Below are 21,533 nucleotides of genomic sequence, written 5' to 3'. Positions count from 1 at the left end.
ACGTTTCACACGAGCGTTTAATTCGTGAATTGCCAGGCAGCAGCAGCGGTCCGTGAACAGGAATAGCCAGCACGCCCATAACATTACGCACAGGTAATGGGCGCACTGAATAACCTTATATTTATATTTGCCTATATAGGATATATTTATATACAGTGTTACGTGTATGCATATATTAGTCATAACCATCAATTCAGATTTGGCTAATAATATTGCTTTGCTTATCAGTTTAAGGTTTTGTTGACTCAACCTTAAATGTATTCCAATTTACATTTTATATTTGGCTTCATGGGTTATAATACAGTAGCCTATACTAGTCTGGCTAGGGTTATGCCATGGGTGTGTAGGCTACTGTAATGACTTGCAATCATTAATGCAATTAACCATGTAGGATTTTTAAGCTGTGAGCAGAATAGTATATTAATTAATAATGTTTAGTCATTAATCCATATCACCACCCACCCTAACAGACCATGAAAGCAATTACCAACCCTTAAACAGCAGCCCATTGTGGGTTGCTTTCTCGATCTAATTAGCTTATTACAATTATTATGAAATTGGGGTCATTTTCAGGTCAAGTACAACATACACCATATAGGCTTTGTTGAATAACTGAAGAGACGTATTTTGCTATTTTTTAAATTAGATTTCTGTATGTATTATTTTTTCAGATCCCACATCTCACTCTGCATTTGTCTTCAATTCTCTGCCTCCATGGTCTTGGTCTGTCTCCAAGAAAACAAAGGCAGAAAAGTCCAATCTATATATTGCAACTACAAGGGACCTTCATAATTCTCAGTTGATGGAAATGTATTTTCTTCATTGGTGAATGAAAGTCTGCTGGTGATGGATGTGAACACCCTCAGCCATGGCCATCTTGGATTTTGCCTACCGACGACATCGACTGTTTCTTTCTGATTCGAAGAGAAGGAGCGGTCACAAACTCGCCGCTACAGACGGCCCGTAAACCTGGTGTCCCATCATAACTGTCGCTGAGCTCTGGTGAAACCAGCCTTTGGCCCTCGCTCTGCAGCGATCCCTGCTGAACAAAGCCGATGCTGTACCTTGGTACTGTCCAACCGTCTCCCTAATCCCCTCCCTGGTGGTCTGGTCTGTACCCTGTGCTGTGCTGACCGACCCACCATGGGTCTCCTGTGGGTGCTGTCGGTGTCGATGCTCGCGGCGTGCGTGGCCATACCCATGGACGCAGCGGCAGGCAGCCACAGCACGTTCACCTGCGAGCCCATCACCCTGCGCATGTGCCAGGGGCTCCCATACAACGCCACCTTCATGCCCAACATTCTGAACCACTATGACCAGCAGACTGCAGCTCTCGCCATGGAGGTAAGGTTCTGAATGCTCACACAGGGAAAGCATGTGACACTAGTTTTGATGTTTTGTTTTGTTTATTTATTTAATTGTTTTTTTTCATATAAAGCCAAGATCCTGGTTGCCTGGGCCTGGGGGCTCAAGTCAGTAATGGTACAGACCATAATAGCTCACAAATGTGCCTTGTGAGCTCCTGTCCGACTCCTCTTGCTCTCCTCTCTCTCTGTCCTGTCTCTCTAGTCTAGTCTACACTGACCTACCTCATCCCTATTCTGGGTCATAATAGGTAGACTTTCAGCAATAATAGCTGATCCACAAAGTGATGTGTTCTGAGCTGTTGTGAGTATGCTATTTCCAGTGAAGAGAAAGAGATTTGGTGTACGGGAAAAAAAGGTGGGGACCAACTTAATTGCACAACGGTCAGTTAAGAATATTGGGGACTGTTAAAACTATAGTTGGTGACCCAAATAGGCCCCCTGGCCTTTGGCATCAGATGGGCCTCTGCATATGCACAACTAACATTTTAATGAGCTTGGGTCTCATGGGGAGAGAGTTTTCTTTTTTTGTATTTGGGTCCAAGCAGAAGTAGGTTAAGAAGCTTTAATGCTCCTTTATGATTTGAGTCATAGACATGTGACTTGAGCCCTGAAACACAACACAAAGTGACAGTGTGCTGCTAAACAAAGACCGACCGTACATCCAAAAGTATTGCTGTTTTATCTTAAATATACAGGGTTTTCTGAAAATAGTGCCTTTAATTTTGTTTGGCATACTGTGACCTTTTCTGTTCCCCTTTTTCTTTTACTTGCTTTGTTGTTTTTTTCTCTCTGTGACCTTTTCAGGCACCCCGATCTTCTTCTGAGTCGCTCACATTTAGCTTTATATAAGAACTGAAGGAACGTGACATTTGTTGTGGTCACGGACATTTTGTTTTGTATCTGTATTTGCCTGGGAGACTCTGGCCTATTCCTTTTCTCTCACTGACTCCCTCACTCAAACACACACACGATCGAGTTAAAGGTCAAGGGTGTTTTCTTTGCTGTGCATTCTGCCCCATGGACATCCTGGTAGCACTAGCACCGCAGCCGCCTAGATAACTTCACTTCACACCATGGTTAGCTGGCTTCTGCTAATTGTTGATAATCCCAAAGTGCTAGCCTACTTTTCATATGGCTCATCTGGCCTCAGGGACTGTGAGCATATTTCCAAATCATTAAGTAGAAATGTAGATTTCTCTTGGCGGTATTTGTGTGGGATAGGGGTGTGGCGTTTTCACTTGGTGGTGGTGCATTATTAATAAAACACTGTTGTGCTACAGTATCTTTTTATTCCAAAATGGTATCCAGTCCCGGTGAGCTTGTTGCAATGATGATGGTGATTTACAACATCTAGACTCTAGATAGATGTTGTAAATGTACAACTATTTCCCATTCCAAGTGTCTTGTCTTATATGTAATGCCAGCTCCGCCATTCCAAAGCCCCCTCAGATACATATTAAACTATTTTCAGAAATGGTATAATATTGTTTTCGGTGGTTAGATCTTGTTGAGCTGGTCATTTTGAAAGTAGCTCTCAAGTTTAAAAAAAAAGTGTGGGCACCACTGATCTAGAGGCTGTTAAAATCAATGTCTCTAGTCTAAAACCTTTTACATAACAGGCTTTATAGCAGTCTGTGGCGACTTAACATGGGTTTCTTTCCAACGGGCTGAAGTAAAGTTAGAAAACGCATTGCCAACAAGACACGGCATTATTTTAGTTTCTCTTTGCTTCTGATAGAGTTAAGCCTGGATTCCTGAAATTATCCCACGTTTTATTGTCTCACTCCTGCTTCTCATAGATTATCTATAGATGTACGGCTCATAGTATTTGATTGTTGTAGTTTAGTGTTATCCTCTTTGAAACGTCGATGTAGGCATTTGAACTCAATCACGGAGCAGATGCATCACCTCGTTAGATTAATCCCAGATCTTTTATGTATGCAGATCCCATGGACCAGCAGTTACTGGTCGACATGATACACATTTCCACGTCTTGTCTTTTTCTCTGTTTCTCTGTCCATCTCCCTTTCTGTCTGACTCTGTAGGTCTTTCACACTCTTTGTCTATTCAGATTTATACTTGGTTGTGCACTGAAAATAACAGATGTACAAGCTCAATCTACGCACAGGGCATCACGTTGCTGCACGTGGTGAGCTTGTAGATCGGCTATTTTCAATGCATGACACCTGCGAGCAAAGTATAACTCAGGCTTTTGTTTCCACCTGCCTCTGTTTGTGACTATTCATCCGTACTTCCAAATATTTATTTGTTTACCCATCCGTCCATGTTTTCCTCATCTTATTTGTCTAAACTATTCATCCGAACTGATTTATCCATCCGTTATGTCCTCGTATTAATTTCCATTCACCCATCCATCCTTTTAGTCTATTCATCCATATTGTATGCTGCCTTCCTCTCCCAGCTCTCCCCTCTGACCTCTCTGTGGTGTATGGTGTATGTCTGCCCGACCATCTGTGCCTGGCTCTGTGCTCAACTGTACTCCAGCTACACAGGGAGAGATGGAGTGATGGAGGGAGGAGGAGTTTTGTGCCATTAAAATCCAGGGGTTATGTAACCCCTGTGAACATGCATCGCATCACATTACACCATAGCACGCATCTGTACTCACTGAGCCTGGCAGAGCGGAGCAGAGGCGAGCAGCCTTTTATTCAGAGTGCACTGTACAAATAAGAGTGTTCCATGCAAAGATTCCATGCAAAATTAAAAGTTGTTTTTTAAATAGCCAACCTAGCAATGCGACGCGTCGAAAATGTTAAAAGAAATCATTTGAATGGCAGAGAGAAGGTTTTTTTTGGAGTAGCCGATTATTTTTAAGTGGTGCAAACCACTTCCTTAAGTGACTATGTGTGTGGGTAGCTGCCTGGGTATGTATGTCTGAGCACGAAAACAGCATGGTTGTAACTCTGTCATTTCTCAACCGTTTCGGACACGGGGCGGCTCGCCGGAATCGGGCCGTCACCCTGGGTGTGTTCCTGTGTGTTTGGACCCCCCCCCCCAGGGGACCCCCACACGGAGTTGCACCACTTACTTCACATGGGTGTGATTCTTTTACCCCTTTACCTCCCAATTAATAAGATTGTCATTATGCCAATTAATCCTCTGCATACTTATACTACTGCTACTGCTGTTTATCCTACTGGCTCACCTGCCAGTGAGGAGCCCCCACCGAGAGGACGTAGCATATCCATCCCACTCCTCCCGTTCAACTCAACAACAACCCACTGATAGGTGTCGCCCTAGCCTAGAGTATTGTGCAGCGACAAAGATCACCTTCCCCACCCGGCTTTCTTCCCCTGAACACGGGGATGAATTGTGTTCATAATAGGGCAGGCGATCTGCTTACCCGAATGCACTGCGGTGCATTGTAATCTCTAGACTAGAGTCTAGACTCTGCGGTGGTGAACAGGTCCTTGACGGTACACTGCGACACTGTCACGGTGACAGTAGTTTTATTGTTTTATTTTATTATTATTATATCCAGTGAAGTGGTATCGGGACATTGGTGAATAAAGTTTTAGACTAAATTTCAAGCTGTAACCCTACGTTTTAACAGCAGGCAAACAGCGGCGACTCTGGAAAATATAAATATGGCAGGCTGTCGGCTGTCACCCGCTGTTTTATTTAATTGTTATTTAACCAGTAAAAACACATTGAGACTGAGTCTCTTTTACAAGTGGGAACTGGCCAAGAGGCAGAAATAAAATTACCCTTCATTGCTACATCGTACATGTCAAATTACACAATAGCTAATAATACATCCATGATACACCTCCAAGAAACAAACCAGGGTTATACCATGGCTGTGTAAGCTACTGTAATAATTTGCAATCCAATACAATTCACCAAACTATAAATGGTATCACCATAGTCCAATTGTTAAAACGCACTGTAAGGATTGGGAATAAGGATTGCAATGGCGGTTGTCAGTTGGTTGGTCATTCTCCATTTAGGATGAACCCTAGTGACCTCATCATGACCTTGCCTCTAGTGCCACCGTCAGACTAAAACGTCACCTTTGCACACAATATATCTCATAATCTAAGGGTAATAAATAATCTATTGGTTCCAAATAATAGCAAATTCTGCTTTTTTGTCAGTTGGTTCAAATCACTTTTGTCTCGTTGGGTGTGAGGAACAGTACAGCCTCTAGGGGAGTGCTAGTGTAGCTTTTCGACTTGTTCACATTGTTGGCCCTACGTCCCTGAGACATGTAATAACCCAATCCTGTGTTTTCGGACCAGGTTAGCTTTTTATGCCTGATTAGAAATTGTGGACACGCTAAACATAGAGAGGCGCCTCTGGTTTTAGACGCTGTTCACTTTGATTGGTCATGGACACACAATTAAGACTCTTTTAATGCTGAGAAGCGCTCATTGGGTTAGGAAACCAGAAAAAAGAAAAGAAAAAAACCAAATAGATTCCAAATCACAGACACTACGCCTCTCTCTGTCTCTCTCTCCCGGCGTTGTGTCACCAACAGCTCTCTCTCTAGACTAAGTCCATGAGAGAATTCAAAGCCCTTGAGAGGGAGAATGCAGCCAAATGAGAATTGACAGCCGATTTTAAAGGGAATTAAGTCTGCTGAATAGCCATGATAATGATGATGAATGCCTCGCACCATGGAGAGACCAGGACTTGGACGAGAACCAACGGCTGCCATTCTTGCACAGTTTCTGTCAAAACCCCCTGAAGTGGTGTCTCTCTGTTGAATGTGTTCTTTTTTTTCCAGGTCTATTGGTTTTCAAGAACACTTTTGACGAGCCTGGGATAATTTGTCCATTTAAACACTACTAGAGTATCTTCGAGGGAAATTGCAAGTGTACTGATTGTCTGAATGGTACCATTCAAATGATTATTTGTTTCATCTAGTGCTTTGGCACGATACATTTATGACTGCTGGCAACACAATGTGCATGCATGGAAATTCACTAATAGGCTTGATTTAAACACTGGCAGGATTTTCTTTTTGCCTCTTAAACTCTTTTGTTGCACAGATCTCCTCTTCTCATGGCTGTCTGAACATGGTGGAGCCACACAGAAAGATTTATTTACAAAAAGCAGGATTTTCTGTTCTGTGTAAAGCCATGCCTTGTCTCTCATCTCTGACCGTTGAATGACCTCCTAGCTGAAGTGGGACAGTGGCCTCGCCGCCCCAGGGACAGTGGGGATGGGAATCTGCTATTTCTGTTTACGGATTTGAGTGATACACGGGGACAGGGAAATGGAGCATCAACCTCACCCCACCCCCTATTTATTCTCCTTTAGTAATACGTGCTGTTTTGAGTGGCACATGGGGAGAAGGAAAATAGGAGGATAGAACCTCCCTTGTATAGGTGTTGGTCTTGAATTGACTGAAGTGCTGTGGGGTGACAGGAGAATAGACTGTAAAAGCCCCATGTTTCTTACCAGGATGCACAGTTAATATCCTGTGTTAATTTAACCGAGGGTGTACAAATGAAACCAAATCACAGTTCAATTAAAACTAAGGATTATAGAGGGATAGACCTTTATTGATGCCATGAGGGAAATTCAGTTGTCATGGCAGTACATAGTAAACGGGTAGTAACGCGTGTGTGTGTGTGTGTGTGTGTGTGTGTGTGTGTGTGTGTGCGTGCATGCGTGCGTGCGTGCGTGCGTGCGTGCGTGCGTGCGTGCGTGCGTGCGTGCGTGCGTGCGGCATGGAAGGAAGATGGTAAGAGGTCCTAAATCTGGAGCATTCATTTTAACACTGAAAGTGAAACACTGAAGCTCTATTTTATAGTTGGGCTATTTATAGTTTTAGCGATCTACAAGCTCACAATGTGCTGCATCTAGATTTTCCTATAATGACATCATGCTCAAAATAGGAACCAGAGGGTTAATGTGGTTAAATTACTGTAACACTGTGGATTTGACTGTTCTTTGTGGTATGTGTGAGCCAGCTAGCATTAGCTGTGAATCAGTATGTAGGCGTCATTTCATTTATGATCACCACAGTAAAATAGTTGTCAGCCATAACTGTGCTTCTGTGCTTGTAATCAGGTCGCAGTGGGGATTGTGACTAGGTGATGACGTATAGCCTCCTAGAGGTTGTTCTGCACAAAATGATTCACCACTGTCGTGCAGAAAACCAAACGTCTGGCTTTTGAAATGACCTCATATGGCAGCCAAGTCTATGGACTTTTAAAGTTTGTTTATAGCAATTAAACAAACGCATGTGACGTCATGAGGCAGCCAGAGTTTTTCTATAATGAAAATCGATACCAAATGAGTAGCTTGTGAATATCGATATATTGATACTGAGTATTGATCTGCACATCATTCATTCTAACCCTCTTTAAAAACCTCTTCAATCATCAATAGGGAATGTGCGGTGGGAATAGAATGCACGGCAATGTAAGGTACATCAAGTAAAGTACACTTTGTTTATCTATATGTACTGTACATTAGTAAACCTCCGCTCACATTATTATTATTATTATTTTTATTTTAAGATGATTATTGTTTTGCTTTTCTGCCTTTTATTGATAGTATCAAGTGAAGAGAGACAGGAAAGAGGGAGAGAGAGAAGGGGAGAGACATGCAGAAAAGGTCGTCATGAACGGGACTCGAAGGCCAAAGCCTATATGTGGCATGCGCCTGGACCACTTGGCCAGCGGGCGCCCACCTCCGCTCACATTATGACTATAGATTTGGCAAACACACCACGGTGCAATGAGTTGTTTACAGTGGTAATTCTCCAGCGAGTGGATTGCCTTTGTTGTCAGCTCAGTGTGCACATAGCACCTGGCATATGGCCTGTAGCCCTACAGCCAGGGCACCACACTGAATAATGAACACCCCAAACCGCCATGCACTGTGATCATTTACTTAACCACTTTAGACCTGCCTTCGCTGTTTTATAGGTGAAAGGTTTCCAAATGTTTTTATTTGATAGAGGCAGTTAACACTGAGACAGAGTTAGCAGTGGTTTTTAACCCTTTCCATATCAAGGCCCATTTATTTATTCGGCATTTGAGCCACGGGCCACCATTTGATGACATTTAGTCTCTGACTTAGAATATGTTAATATGATGGTGGTTGAAGTGTTGGTACCATAGGAGAGACAACAGCCAAACGTTGATCAAAATAACAATTATTATACATTCTATAATTGTGTAGACTTCTTGTAAATTAAGTACTGCAGATGTTAACAATGATTTATCTCTTGAGAGCGTAAAACGGGTCCATTTGGTTTCATTTTACACTCAAGAGATAAAGATCTATGTGTGTCCATTTGGATACCAAATCTCCATCATTTAGCTGGGGACCACCTTAGGGGACCACCTGGAGTAGAGGAATGACAGGCAGTAAATGATCCGGCCAGGAATCAATGCGGGGCCTCGCTGGTATTTGATCCCATGTGGTACCTCTCGGCCATCGGTTCACAGTTTTCTGATATTTTCAATCATTGTGAAAGTGGCAGATCTACAAGCTTACAAATTGTTTATTTTTGTGTGTATATTAGGGCTTAAGTGGTTCATGTTCATCATGTCGCAGACAGAGCAGAGGATGTACACAGGACAAAGGTTTAGTCCATGGTCTCTAAACAGCCCCCATTTACACCCGTTTCCTTGTCGTTTGGGGTCATGTTATTAGCTGCTTGTCTCAGGTTTACAGCGACTGCAGATAAACCGTGTTCTGTTTCACAGCTGTTGTATAGGATAACCTAGTTACCCCACCCATGTGGTGTGAATGGATTTCTAAAGAGGCAAGGTGTGTGTGGTGCGTGTGTGGGTGCGTGCGCATGTTTAAAATGCTGACTTTGCTCCCTGTTGGCTGTCAGTCTGTCAGACATGCTCAGTGCAGTGAGCAAAATCCACTGGTCAGTTTAAGAGCTAGCAAGTAGGCGGTAGACTAGTCTCATAAACACACACATATAAACACACACACACACACACACACACACACACACACACACACACACACACATTGTGGTCTGATAAATCCTGCTCAGCGTGACCTGTGGCATAAAGCGACCTCTTGTTTTATTTAATGTCCAACACCATGTTTATTGGCCTCCAAGTCAATGAAGACAGTGAGTCCTTTTGCTGCACAACAACTATGCTGTGTGTGTGTGTGTGTGTGTGTGTGTGTGTGTGTGTGTGTGTGTGTGTGTGTGTGTGTGTGTGTGTGTGTGTGTGTGTGTGTGTGTGTGTGTGTGTGTGTGTGTGTGTGTGTGTGTGTGTGTGTGTGTGTGTGTGTGTTTGTTACACACAATCAGTGCGCTTGGCTTTCAAACACTCCTTAGCGGTGAATGACACGGATGAGTCGCTAAGGCCCATCCCTCCCTCTCTCTTCTATCTTTCTCTCTGTCTCTCTCTCTCTATTTCTCTCTCTCTCTCTCTTTTGTCCTTGCCCTCCCCCCTACGTGAGGCATACCGGTTGCCCAGGAAACACTCCTGATTGTACTGCTAACAAAGGGAGGCAGGGGCTTTCTTGGCTGCCGGGAGGTGGTCCCCCTACGCCCCGCATACTGACCTCCTCGAACCCTTGCTCCCTCCCCCCCCCACCATCTCTCCTCCCTGCTGATGCATCACCCGTCGCCATGGTGCAGAGGTGTAGAATGCAGAGAATTGGAGAACCGAGAGGGGAGGGGGAATAAAGCAAGGGATGGATGGAGGGAGGGAGGGGATAGACGAAGAGAAGCGAGGTGACTCAGATGCATTTATAGAAGAGTAGATCACTGGAGACCAGTTGGTTGTGATGGCCTTCATTGTGGATGATTCATCCATCACCGACCGGACTGCAGCGACCGGTGTCGACGACACTCTGCAAAGCTGGTTCTCATCAAACTCTAATTACGTTAGCATTACGGAGGAGACGCGCGTGCATGTACAGTACACAGACATGCGTACGCACGCACATGCTATGGCTTTATGTCTGTTCATTTATATGTCTGACTGCGTGTGAGCCAGGCTGTGTTTCCTCTGTGGCATATTATATTCCATACGAAGATCAGAAAATCCCATAACTAACTCCTATGAATATGTAACGACGTTGGCAGACCGCTGCAAAGGGAAATTGCATTAGCATAGCCTCCCCTAGGCCTACAGCACTCCACAGAATTCTGTATTACACGCTTGATTCTCCGTACATGGGCAAGCGGCTCTGGGGCAACAGCATCCATCCAGCCACCGACCGACCAACTGGAGGCTCACCAGCTGTTTGCTGTGTGGATATAGGGGTTAATAGCACTAGGGTGTGTGTGTGTGTGTGTGTATGTATGTATACATACATATATATATGGCCTTAAGATGTCGGTCTCGCCATGTTAGTATTGCTGGGTGGGTGAAGACATCACTAGACCATATGTTCCATTTAACAGTGTCCGACCGATGGTGTTTTATCTGATTATATGAAAAGAACATTTGACTTCAATTTAACCGCAAACGAGTAGATATAAAATACGAGTAGATAAGTGAATTAAAAGAAAAGCAGATTTTGAATCGTGACATGACATGTCAAAAATAGCGAAGCCAGATTTAGAAATTGGAGCCTGTCGACTGCATATATATCGCAGTCGGCCGATATACAGTGGCTGATATATCGGTCAGGCTCTATTTCACACCAGAGATGCACCACACACAGAATAATGTGCTGGTTATGACCGATGCCTGGAATCTGGATCGTAGTACGACTGGTGAATGGAGGGAAGGATGAGATGACAGGAGAGGTCGAAGGGAGGATGGAGGGTGCGGTAGAGGGAGGGATGGAGGGACCAGAGAGCTCGGAAGAATGAGCTGAGGTGTGATAAGAAGAAAATGGAAAGAAAGAAAAAGGCAGAGATGGTGTACAGCAAGATGAATGCAAGGGGGGATAGAGGGAAAATGGATGCTGAGGGATTTTCCTTCTTCTCTTTCACTATCCGGCGATGCCGGCGTTTGTTGTGCACACATACACATACACACACACACACACACAATAACTTGTATCTGTACATTATCTGGGCACAGCGCAGTACAGTATACTGTGTATAGTACGGTACATTGCGTCCTGTGGCCTTCAGGGCATATGCAGTGGGAAGGCGCAGATGTAGACTTACTTGAGCTGCATTAGATCATGTCCGAGTGGTTAGCTCACCCTGACAACACACCACTGAGGAGGTAATGGATGTCACAGGACTGCAGCCTGGCAACAAGGGGCAAAGGCGCCTAGAAGTTGGTCAGTAAGGTTAATCTTTCACAATTTAAAATGTAACCACATAGCCTGTTAACCACTTTCAACCTGGTATCCCTATCTTTGGCTTGTCATTTCAAGAATAGCAAAAAGAATAGCTGATCTACTAGCACACAACACGCGTTGTATACTTGTAGATCGGCTGTATTTGTATCCTCTGTGCCACGCCACCTCCTGTATGGAGAGTTATTTTCTCTCATGCAGATGCAAAACAGTGCACTGTTCGGTGTGTTCTAGTACAACTAGCCGCGCCAGTCACTGTAGATGCAGTTATTTCCTATACAGGTCAGATTGCGTTTCGGCCTCTTTAACCACTTGAACCCTAGCATCCCTATTCTGAGCATGTCATAATAGGTGAACATTGGGAGAAATATCTGATCTATAAGCTCACAACGTTTTGCGTTTGCGATGCCTTGTGATCTTGTAGAATAGATCTACTATTTTCGCCTAATAGGTTTGGTGTTGGTTCTGGTAGAAGGAAAAAGGGAGTGGGCTGGGCACCCCTGTCAAAGTATATAGATCTTAAGTGGTTAAATCAATGGCCTCCCTTGTGCAAGAGACTATACATGAATAGTGTGCATTTAGATAGCCCTCCATTTGTAGACTCTGAACATAGATCCCATTCATCACATTCCCTGTCATCGCTCAAGGAAAACGACTGATCCCTCATACGCGAGGTGAATTATCTCGCTTAAATACCTTGATGCTTTTCTCCAATGCGTCTCTATCCCAAGACTTTTGGAAAATCCTGCTTGTCAGTAACGTGTGAGCTGTGTAACAAAGGCTGCATTTTGTGCGTGTTTTGTGCTTGGCGGGGCCAAGCCTAACAGCCATTATAATCCCTTTTGCATACAGAGCTGACATGTGGGTGGCATGCTGGGCTCAAACACACTGTAAAGACTAGTGCCGAGGTGTCATGTAATGCTGTCATTAATGTCCTTGGCTTAAAGCTGATTTATACGTGCAACCAAGTATAAATCAGGCATTAGCAAGGGCAAACATTGTGAGGCTTTTATCTAGATTCAGCTCCAATTATGCTGCCGAACATAAAGCAGAGAGACTGATGTGAAATCCTTCATTATATGACGTCATTGTCATAGTTGCATTACATTGCAATTTTATTGGTTTGACTACTTACTAAATATAAATGTTATTTTAGAGCAGTATCCAATGTCATTACATTGTCACATTCTCTGTGTTTTTATTTTATTTTGTTTTATTTTAGCCAACAAAGTAAAGATACTATCTGGATCTGTGGATCATGAGCTTTATTATATTTTTTATTTATTTAGAGAAAAGCTGCTGCAAATCCAATCATGCTCTCATACATCTCTGCTTAACAGATGGTGGAGTGGACACATTTGTTTATTTGTATTTTAACACAGCAGTGAGTGCAGTCCCCTTCAGTAGTCGTACCCCCCAGCCCCCACTCAAACAACCACCTCCACCCCTCCCCCACACTGCCTCTGTCATAAAGACCTCTGTCCCCAGCAGGAGAAGGACGTGTGTCTACTTGGAAATCGGCCCTGCCTGGGTGTGGCTTTCATTTTACACACACAAACACACACAGCCATGCAGTGCAGGCAGATGCATGCTTGTATGTGGGGGAATACTACATACAAGACATTTCCCTCTCTCTGGCTCATCACACGCACACACACACACACACACACACACACACAGTCACAGTCACACACACACACACACACACACACACACACACACACACACACACACACACACACACACACACACACACACACACACACACACACACACACACACACACACACACACACACATCCCCATCCTTTGGGGATTTACATATTTAAAGACATGCCCCCCCTACGCTCAGGAAGCCTGTGTCCATTCATACTTGGATGTGTATGCGAGTAAATAATATTCACCAGTACATGTCTATAAAAGCTGTGTGTGTGTGTGTGTGTGTGTGTGTGTGTGTGTGTGTGTGTGTGTGTGTGTGTGTGTGTGTGTGTGTGTGTGTGTGTGTGTGTGTGTGTGTGTGTGTGTGTGTGTGTGTGTGTGTGTGTGTGTGTGTGTGTCGCTACATCCGTGTGTCAAACCAGTCAGTCACACAGCGTGGTCCTCCCTCTGACACAAAGACCCTCTGACTGGAAACCCCGCCCACATTGTGTGTGTGTGTGTGTGTGCGTGCGTGGTGTTGGGGTGCGGTGGGGGTTACTTGGCGTGTTCTACACCTCCTCTATCTCTGTATTGTACTAGAGAAGGAAATGGAAACAAGGAGAAGAGAGGAGGGGAGAGAGTGTGGAGGAGAGGAGAAGGGAGTGGGGGAAAAGGCTTGGGTTCTGCCAGCCAGTTGTGTTTGAACTGGTTCCAAGTTCATAAAATACACAAATTCGCTAAGCTGAGTGTAATGAATCGCCTTCTCAAATCGTTTTCCCCTTCAAAGACTCCTTAGAGGTGAATGACATGGATGAGCCACACAAGCTCATTTCTCTCTCTCTCTGTCACTCTGTATATTTATCTATTTTGTCCTTGCCCTCCGTTCTACAACTCCTGTGTGCAAGTTTTTATGTAATCATTTATAAAATAGGATGATGTAATAAAACGTGAGTGCCCACTTTGTTTAGTCAACATGGCACATTGCCCATTCAAAAGTGTTGGCACACATGACTAAATTGAACAAACTAATGCAATATGTGCTGCTACTGTAGGTCCTCTAGAGATGTAGGGCGAGTGTACACGTTCCATGTTGAAAATGCAAGATGATGCAAACAAAAGAAAGAGTGCAGCATTTTCTATTCTAGAGAATCCCTCCTTTAACCTGCTGCTACTGAATTGAATATGAACTGTCTGCTGAGTGCAGCCAGTTTGAGGCCAGGTGCAGTACTTAGTTTAGACAGTTTTTGGTTTAGACTAGTCATTGGTTAGACCAGTCATTAGTCCTACAACTACAACCTATCTCAAACCCTCACCCTAAACCTAACCTCCCACGGGGCAGCACACCTAAACCTAACCTTAACCCATGTCTAACCAATGACTAGTCTAAACTAAGTATGCACCCCGCCAGTTTGTGCTTAGGTAAAGTAAAACATTGCTACAACAGTATTGATGTATTAAGTTGACGTGGCTAAGTCGTTAATAAGAGTACTGTTAATATTATCCCCACCCCATCACTGGAAAAATATATTATATTTGGGGGCACTTATGTTTCACATAGTTAGTGGCGAGAGACAGGAAATGCAGAGAGAGCAGGGGAGTGACAGACAGCCGGGAATCTAACCCGGGAATCTCTGATCTGGGAATGTGCGCATATGATATGCGCTCTAACCACTTGGCTACCGCAGCGCCCCTCGATTTATTAGTTTTCTTTTTCTGGGTTCCCAGACTGATGTGCCAGAACACACAAACCCATCAATAAAGCACAGCCCTTACTCTTTCCCTGTCTCTTCCCTCTCTGTCTCTCTCCCCTGCAGCCGTTCCATCCAATGGTAAACCTGCAGTGTTCTCCAGAGCTCAGGGGGTTCCTGTGCGCACTGTACGCCCCCGTGTGCACAGAGTATGGCCGCATGACCCTACCCTGCCGTCGCCTCTGCCTGCAAGCCAAGAGCGACTGCTACAAACTCATGGACATGTTTGGAGTCACCTGGCCTGATGAGATGGACTGCCATAGGTCTGTATTTGTGTACACTCATGGTTTAGCTACTGCGGTATCAACTGTAGACGTATACCATCCCTTTGTAGTATAAATGTTTTTAAACAATTTTAACGGCTGACATTTGGATTTGGTATCACTTGGCTTTGAGGTGATGGACATCACACAACTCATTTGGATGGATGATGGAGAGGCGAAGAAGATCATTTTAATCTAGCTAATCTTGTTATATAATCTGGTTTACACTGCGTCTGTGGCCGAAGGTTGACTTCGTGCTGATAACTTTAAGACATTTTATGCAGCTGGACAGCAGTTCCAGTAGCACAAAGAGCATGTTGTAAAATTTTGATTGATTTTGTTTTTGGCCCCTTACAGTAATGGCAATGACAGGCCTCTTGGTTCAAATTGTTTCTTGTCGCCATCCACCAGCCAATTAACCACTTGAACCCAAGTGTCCCTATTCTGGGTCAAATATTCAGCAAAAATAGAGCTTGTAGAATATATAGCTGTTTTCTTGCCCTTACCCCTCATCCATAAACTATCTACAAGCTCACAACGTCTCGGTGTAGATCGGCTAGTTGAACTATTTTAAAATGTTTTTCAAGATAGTAGAAGTAAAGCCTGGGCCGGTAATCCAGTCTGGCAGTGTGCCGCGGGTTCGACTCCCGATCCCGACGGCCTTTACTGCATGTCACCCCCCCATCTCTCTCCCCATTTCCTGTCAGCCTACTGTCCCTCCATAAAAAAAGGCGAAAGCCACACAAAAAAAACATTCAATTTTTTTTTTAAATAGTATAAAACATGGCAAAGAAGTTTAGAGAGAAAGGGTTAGGCGCGCCCAAGATTGGTGTTGAGGGAATAAAGGTGTGGACCAATATGGAGTCTTAAAGGTGCGGACCAATATGGAGTCTTGGGGGACCCAGTTCAACTAAGCCATCATATAGGGTTTAAAATAGGAATCCATGATGATCAATCTTGAAATATCTCCCGCCTTCCAGGTTCCCAGACTGCGACGAGACCTACCCCCGCGCAGTAGACCTTCTCTCCATCGCCGAGACCACAGAATCTCCCGTTTCCGTCCAGCGGGACTACGGCTTCTGGTGCCCTCGCGAGCTCAAAATCGACCCCGACCTGGGCTACAGCTTCATGGGGGTCCACGACTGCTCCCCGCCTTGCCCCAACATGTACTTCAAGCACGAGGAGCTGATGCTCGCTCGCTACTTCATCGGCGTGGTGTCCATCGTGTGCCTCTCCGCCACCCTCTTCACCTTCCTCACCTTCCTCATCGACGTGTCGCGGTTCCGATACCCCGAGCGGCCGATTATATTCTACGCCGTGTGTTACATGATGGTGTCCCTGGTGTTCTTCCTGGGCTTTCTGTTGGAGGACAAGGTTTCCTGCAACGCCGCGAGCCCAGGCCGCTTCAGAGCCTCCACTGTGACGCAGGGCTCCCACAACAAGGTAAAGAGACCGCTTTGGCTGCATGGTTAATTGTTTGTTCTGTAATTCAGAGCATTTACTTTTTTGTTTTGCTACTGTTTTGACGCCCCAAAATTTACTAAACACAATCTTTTCTTATTTCTTAGTAGAACAGACTTGAGTTACAACTACTTCTTCGCCTTTTCCCTGTCTATACCAATAGCCAATATACAATTGCTCAAAGACAAGTAATGGTGCCTTCTTTAACCAGTTGATCTCTAGCATCCCTATTTTGGGCATGCCATAATTGGCGAACATTCTGTGAAAATAGGTGGACACTTTGCAAAAATAGATGATCTGCAATCTGTCATTGTGTCGAAACGAAATGCATTGTGAGCTTGTACGTCTCCTATTTGGTGTAGAGTGGAAAAAAGGAGGGGGGCAAGTACAGACCCCTGGAGAGGGCCCCTGTCAACTAACTGGTTAAACATACTTTGGCATGGTTTCTGCTGCCATTGGTGTATGAATGTGTGTGAATGGGTGAATGTGTAATGCACAATCTCTGTAAAGCGTCTTGGATAAAGGCGCTATATAAATGCACCATTTACCATTTACCATTTTATAACTGAGGGGCCTGCTTTTCTATTACTTAACCTCTACTACTCTTCCATCTCATCCAACCCAACAGGTGTGTACCCTCCTCTTCATGGTCCTCTACTTCTTCACCATGGCGGGCAGCGTGTGGTGGGTCATCCTCACCATCACCTGGTTCCTGGCCGCCGTGCCCAAGTGGGGCAGCGAGGCCATCGAGAAGAAGGCCCTGCTGTTCCACGCGTGTGCCTGGGGGGTCCCGGGGGCCCTCACCATCGCACTGCTGGCCCTCAACAAGATCGAGGGCGACGGTGTGAGTGGTGTGTGCTTTGTGGGGCTCTACGACGCGACGGCGCTGCGCTGGTTCCTGCTGCTGCCACTCGGCCTGGACGTGCTGGTAAGAGGCATGGTTAACTCATTGAGACGGTTTTCTGAAAAACCTATGTTTCTTTATCAGTGGTTCTCAAACTATTTCATGTCAAGGATCACAAAAATGATATGTAATTGGCCGCCGACCCCCATCTGAAAATATGTTGTTCCATGTTAAATCAGAACTGTACAACCCCATAGCAGCACAAACGGCCTTCCTTAGGGCATGGCTCGCAACACCATAGAGCTATAATATAATCTGACAACAAGATTCCAATGTACTCACTGCACCTGCAGAGTATGACCACTAGATGGCTTTGCAAAATCTACAGAGGGAATAAAATAAAATAAGAGTATATGAATGTACAGGCAAGAAGATGGAAAACAATAACATTCACATCATACAGTACATGCACGCACACGCACACACACACACACACACACACACACACACACATACTCAGGACATTGCTTTACTGAAAGTGAAAACGCTTCCAAACTCTGATTGATGGCAAGATGGCCGCGGTCTGCAAATGGTCAATGGCCTTCCGCATTTCCGCTTGACTTCCACCTTCGTTGAAGACACAGCACTCTAATGAACTGCAGTGGCCAATGAGGCATCAATTTTTTTAATATATATAGTATGCACACACACAACATTGGCTCACAGCAAAAAGGTGGCTGGTGGCATGGTGTCTGCTTCCGCCTACTGTCTGGCTGTATGTAGTTTGTTGCAATGCTGTTTGTCTCAGACCAAGGATCGCAATGGAAATAAGTCGCCCAACTTTCTTGTGTTTGTATCCTTGACGCTTCTGTGATGTAACATGTATTTCTCCTGGCTGTATGACGTCTGATAAAATCAAATCAAATCAAATTAAATGGAAAGGACAAATTTCCCCAAGGCATAGTAAAGTCAAATCAAATCAAATGTGCTATTTACAACTTTTCCAGAATGTGAATGCTTGTCTTTGTTCCATTTAATAAAGTAATGTTTTGGACTGCAGGGTAAATGCACTAAACCGTTTGTAGATGTCCCCGTTAGGGTTCACTTCAGATGCCTTCTGAGGAGCATTTACCGTTATATTGTACTTTATTTCCCTCTTTTTTAACCTGCATTTTATGGTCTCAATCAATCGCAGATTAATTGTATAATCTAAAACATTTCTCACTAGTCATCTCTGCAACAGTGTTGATTTCGGTGACTAAAACTAAACAATAACTAAATAATAACTAGGCTATGATGACTAAAACTATGACTAAATATAATGACAATTTCGTCAACAAATAAAAACTAGACTAAAATGGACTAGTGGAGAAGAGATCCAGTAATAATAATCTTGTGAATAGTCTTCACAGTCTGTTCAAACACTTTTAGTAGAATCAGAGACTCACTGATGAAGGCTCATAGCCCAAACGCGGTATACTGGATTTGTTTTTAGCACTCCACTGAAAACCATTGCCGATGCACAACCTCTTTTTCTCCTTTAGTAGAACTAAAAGAAAACACATTTTATGCTTGGTTGTATGTAGGTGTGTCACTCTCCGAAAATAACAGATCTACAAGCTCACAACGTGTGTGCTGAGCTTGTAGATACGCTATTTTCGGCACGCAGCTGAGCATAAATCATTTCAACGCCATCACGGCCCGCCAAAGTTTTGTCAACAAAATCAACTGTAGCTTTAGTCGACTAAAATCTTACGATATTTAGTCGACTGAAACTAGACTAAAAGCAAAACCTTTCTGATGACTAAAATATGACCGAAACTAAATGGAATTTAGAAGACTATGACTAAAACTAAAATCTACACTACTCATCCGCTGTAATCCGGTCCCTCTCCCCCCTCCCCCCTCTCAGGTGGGCGTGGGCCTGTTGCTGGCGGGGATCTTGGCTCTGAACCGCGTGCGCATGGAGATCCCGCTGGAGAAGGAGAACCAGGACAAGCTGGTCAAGTTCATGATCCGCATCGGCGTCTTCTCGGTGCTCTACCTGGTGCCCCTGCTCAGCGTGCTGGCCTGCCTCCTGTACGAGAACGCCCACCGCAGCGTCTGGGAGACCACGTGGGTGCAGGAGAAGTGCCGGGAATACCACATCCCCTGTCCCTTCCAGGTAATACCACATCCCCTGTCCCTTCCAGGTAATACCACATCCCCTGTCCCTGTGAATACCACATCCCCTGTCCCTGTGAATACCACATCCCCTGTCCCTTCCAGGTAATACCACATCCCCTGTCCCTTCCAGGTGAATACCACATCCCCTGTCCCTTCCAGGTAATACCACATCCCCTGTCCCTTCCAGGTAAATACCACATCCCCTGTCCCTTCCAGGTAAATACCACATCCCCTGTCCCTTCCAGGTAAATACCACATCCCCTGTCCCTTCCAGGTAATACCACATCCCCTGTCCCTGTGAATACCACATCCCCTGTCCCTTCCAGGTGAATGCATCTCTATACCACATCCCCTGTCCACATCCCCTGTCCCCTGAATACCACATCCCCTGTCCCTTCCAGGTGAATGCATCTCTACGCAAACACATTTGTTATTATGTCCCAATCCCCTTTTGATTACCTTTCTTTTGTAGATTTTAACCTTTTTAAAAACCTAGTTTTTCCCAATAAAGCTGTTTTTATTATTGTTCTTGTAAAGCGACTTTGAGTATCTAGAAAAATCGGTATTATTATTAGTACTAGTAGTTGCGACCACAGGTCGCATTTACTATGGAATCAAATACTATGAAACAAATAAATGGAGATCCCTGATGTCAATCATGTCCATTGACCAGCAACTCTACATCTGACCTCAAACCCTTACATCTCCATATATGGAGCTGACCAGTTCTGACATTCCATATGTTGATCCTTCCCCATCCATCCTTACTCTTCGATGTCTCCCTTTTGGCTGATACCTGTCCATTTAAACTCTAGACTGCCCCAAAGTTATTTGTGCAGCCGCATCCGGCAGCCGGGGGAAAACTAGAGTTCTCAACCGGCCCGGCCCTACCCGGGCCCTCATCAAACCCCCTACACTCAAGACACTGCCTCTGCTGCCACCCTTAGATCTCCATAATATGGAGTTGACCTGTTCTGACATTCCATACGTTGTAACGTTGATCTGACCTCATCAAACGATGTACACTCAAGACACTCCCAATACAGAATTCATTCCATATGTTGATCTGACCCCTCATGCCAAAGCGCCAGTGCTCGCCCAGCAGTCTGCTGTCACCCAGGCGGATGCGTGCACGCGACCTCGCCGCTGATGGCGAGGTCGCTTCTCGCCCTTAGGCATCTTACTGGTACTATTAGTATTAGTGGTGGTAGTAGTAGTAGTATTATGTCTCAGTAGGACTGGGTCATATGGACAACATTTTATATCACTATCTTTTATACTCTCACCTCAATATTTATATTCTGGCAGCAATAGCAACAATGACAAAACAAATAATTAAGACTAGTAACAACAAGTAGTAAGGTGAAGAATAGTTAAGTATGTAAATTAATCATAACACACTTTGATGTGCTTTTGAAGACCTGTTGTATGCACGCGTCCTACTTCTAAATAGTATGTCCATAATTACAGTATGTATGTATACGCTGTATCCAGTGTATGTATATAAGCATCTATTTACATAAATTATATGTGTATGTAAAATTGTAAGGTGCCTGTGGGGTATGTTTATATGGTATAGTAGGTGTGTGAGGGGTGTGATTGTGCTGATCTAACATCAGGCCATTGCATATACTTTCCACTTTAATTCAAACGCTCTCCAGAGGCACTGTGTAGAAGATAGTTAACACACGCAAGGTGCCGCAGGTCAACCTTCTATATTCAGGTTGCGTGCAGCGCTTCAGAATGGCATCAAGCATGAAATAAAAGGAGGGAAATATAACTTGGCATGTTCATCTGCCCCTAAGCTCTTCCTGTTTCTATTCCC

The 21,533-nt window shown here is 44.4% G+C and overlaps 1 protein-coding gene across 1 annotated transcript in view; it reads left to right on the top strand.

Annotated features, from left to right (window-relative positions):
* Positions 1 to 1,143: 1,143 nt before the first annotated feature.
* Positions 1,144 to 21,533, top strand: part of fzd3a (frizzled class receptor 3a) — a gene marked incomplete at its 5' end in the record, with an annotated part of 29,688 nt that continues 9,298 nt past the window's right edge. Inside the window, 5 exons of the mRNA XM_079525477.1 lie at positions 1,144 to 1,344; positions 15,041 to 15,237; positions 16,218 to 16,680; positions 17,327 to 17,626; positions 19,455 to 19,706. Coding sequence (XP_079381603.1) covers positions 1,144 to 1,344; positions 15,041 to 15,237; positions 16,218 to 16,680; positions 17,327 to 17,626; positions 19,455 to 19,706 — 1,413 coding nt within the window. The remainder of the gene's footprint in view (positions 1,345 to 15,040; positions 15,238 to 16,217; positions 16,681 to 17,326; positions 17,627 to 19,454; positions 19,707 to 21,533) is intronic.

This window comes from Electrona antarctica, assembly GCF_951216825.1.
Source record: "Electrona antarctica genome assembly, chromosome: 17".
Lineage (NCBI taxonomy): Eukaryota > Metazoa > Chordata > Actinopteri > Myctophiformes > Myctophidae > Electrona > Electrona antarctica.
This window is presented reverse-complemented; position numbering and strand designations above follow the sequence as displayed.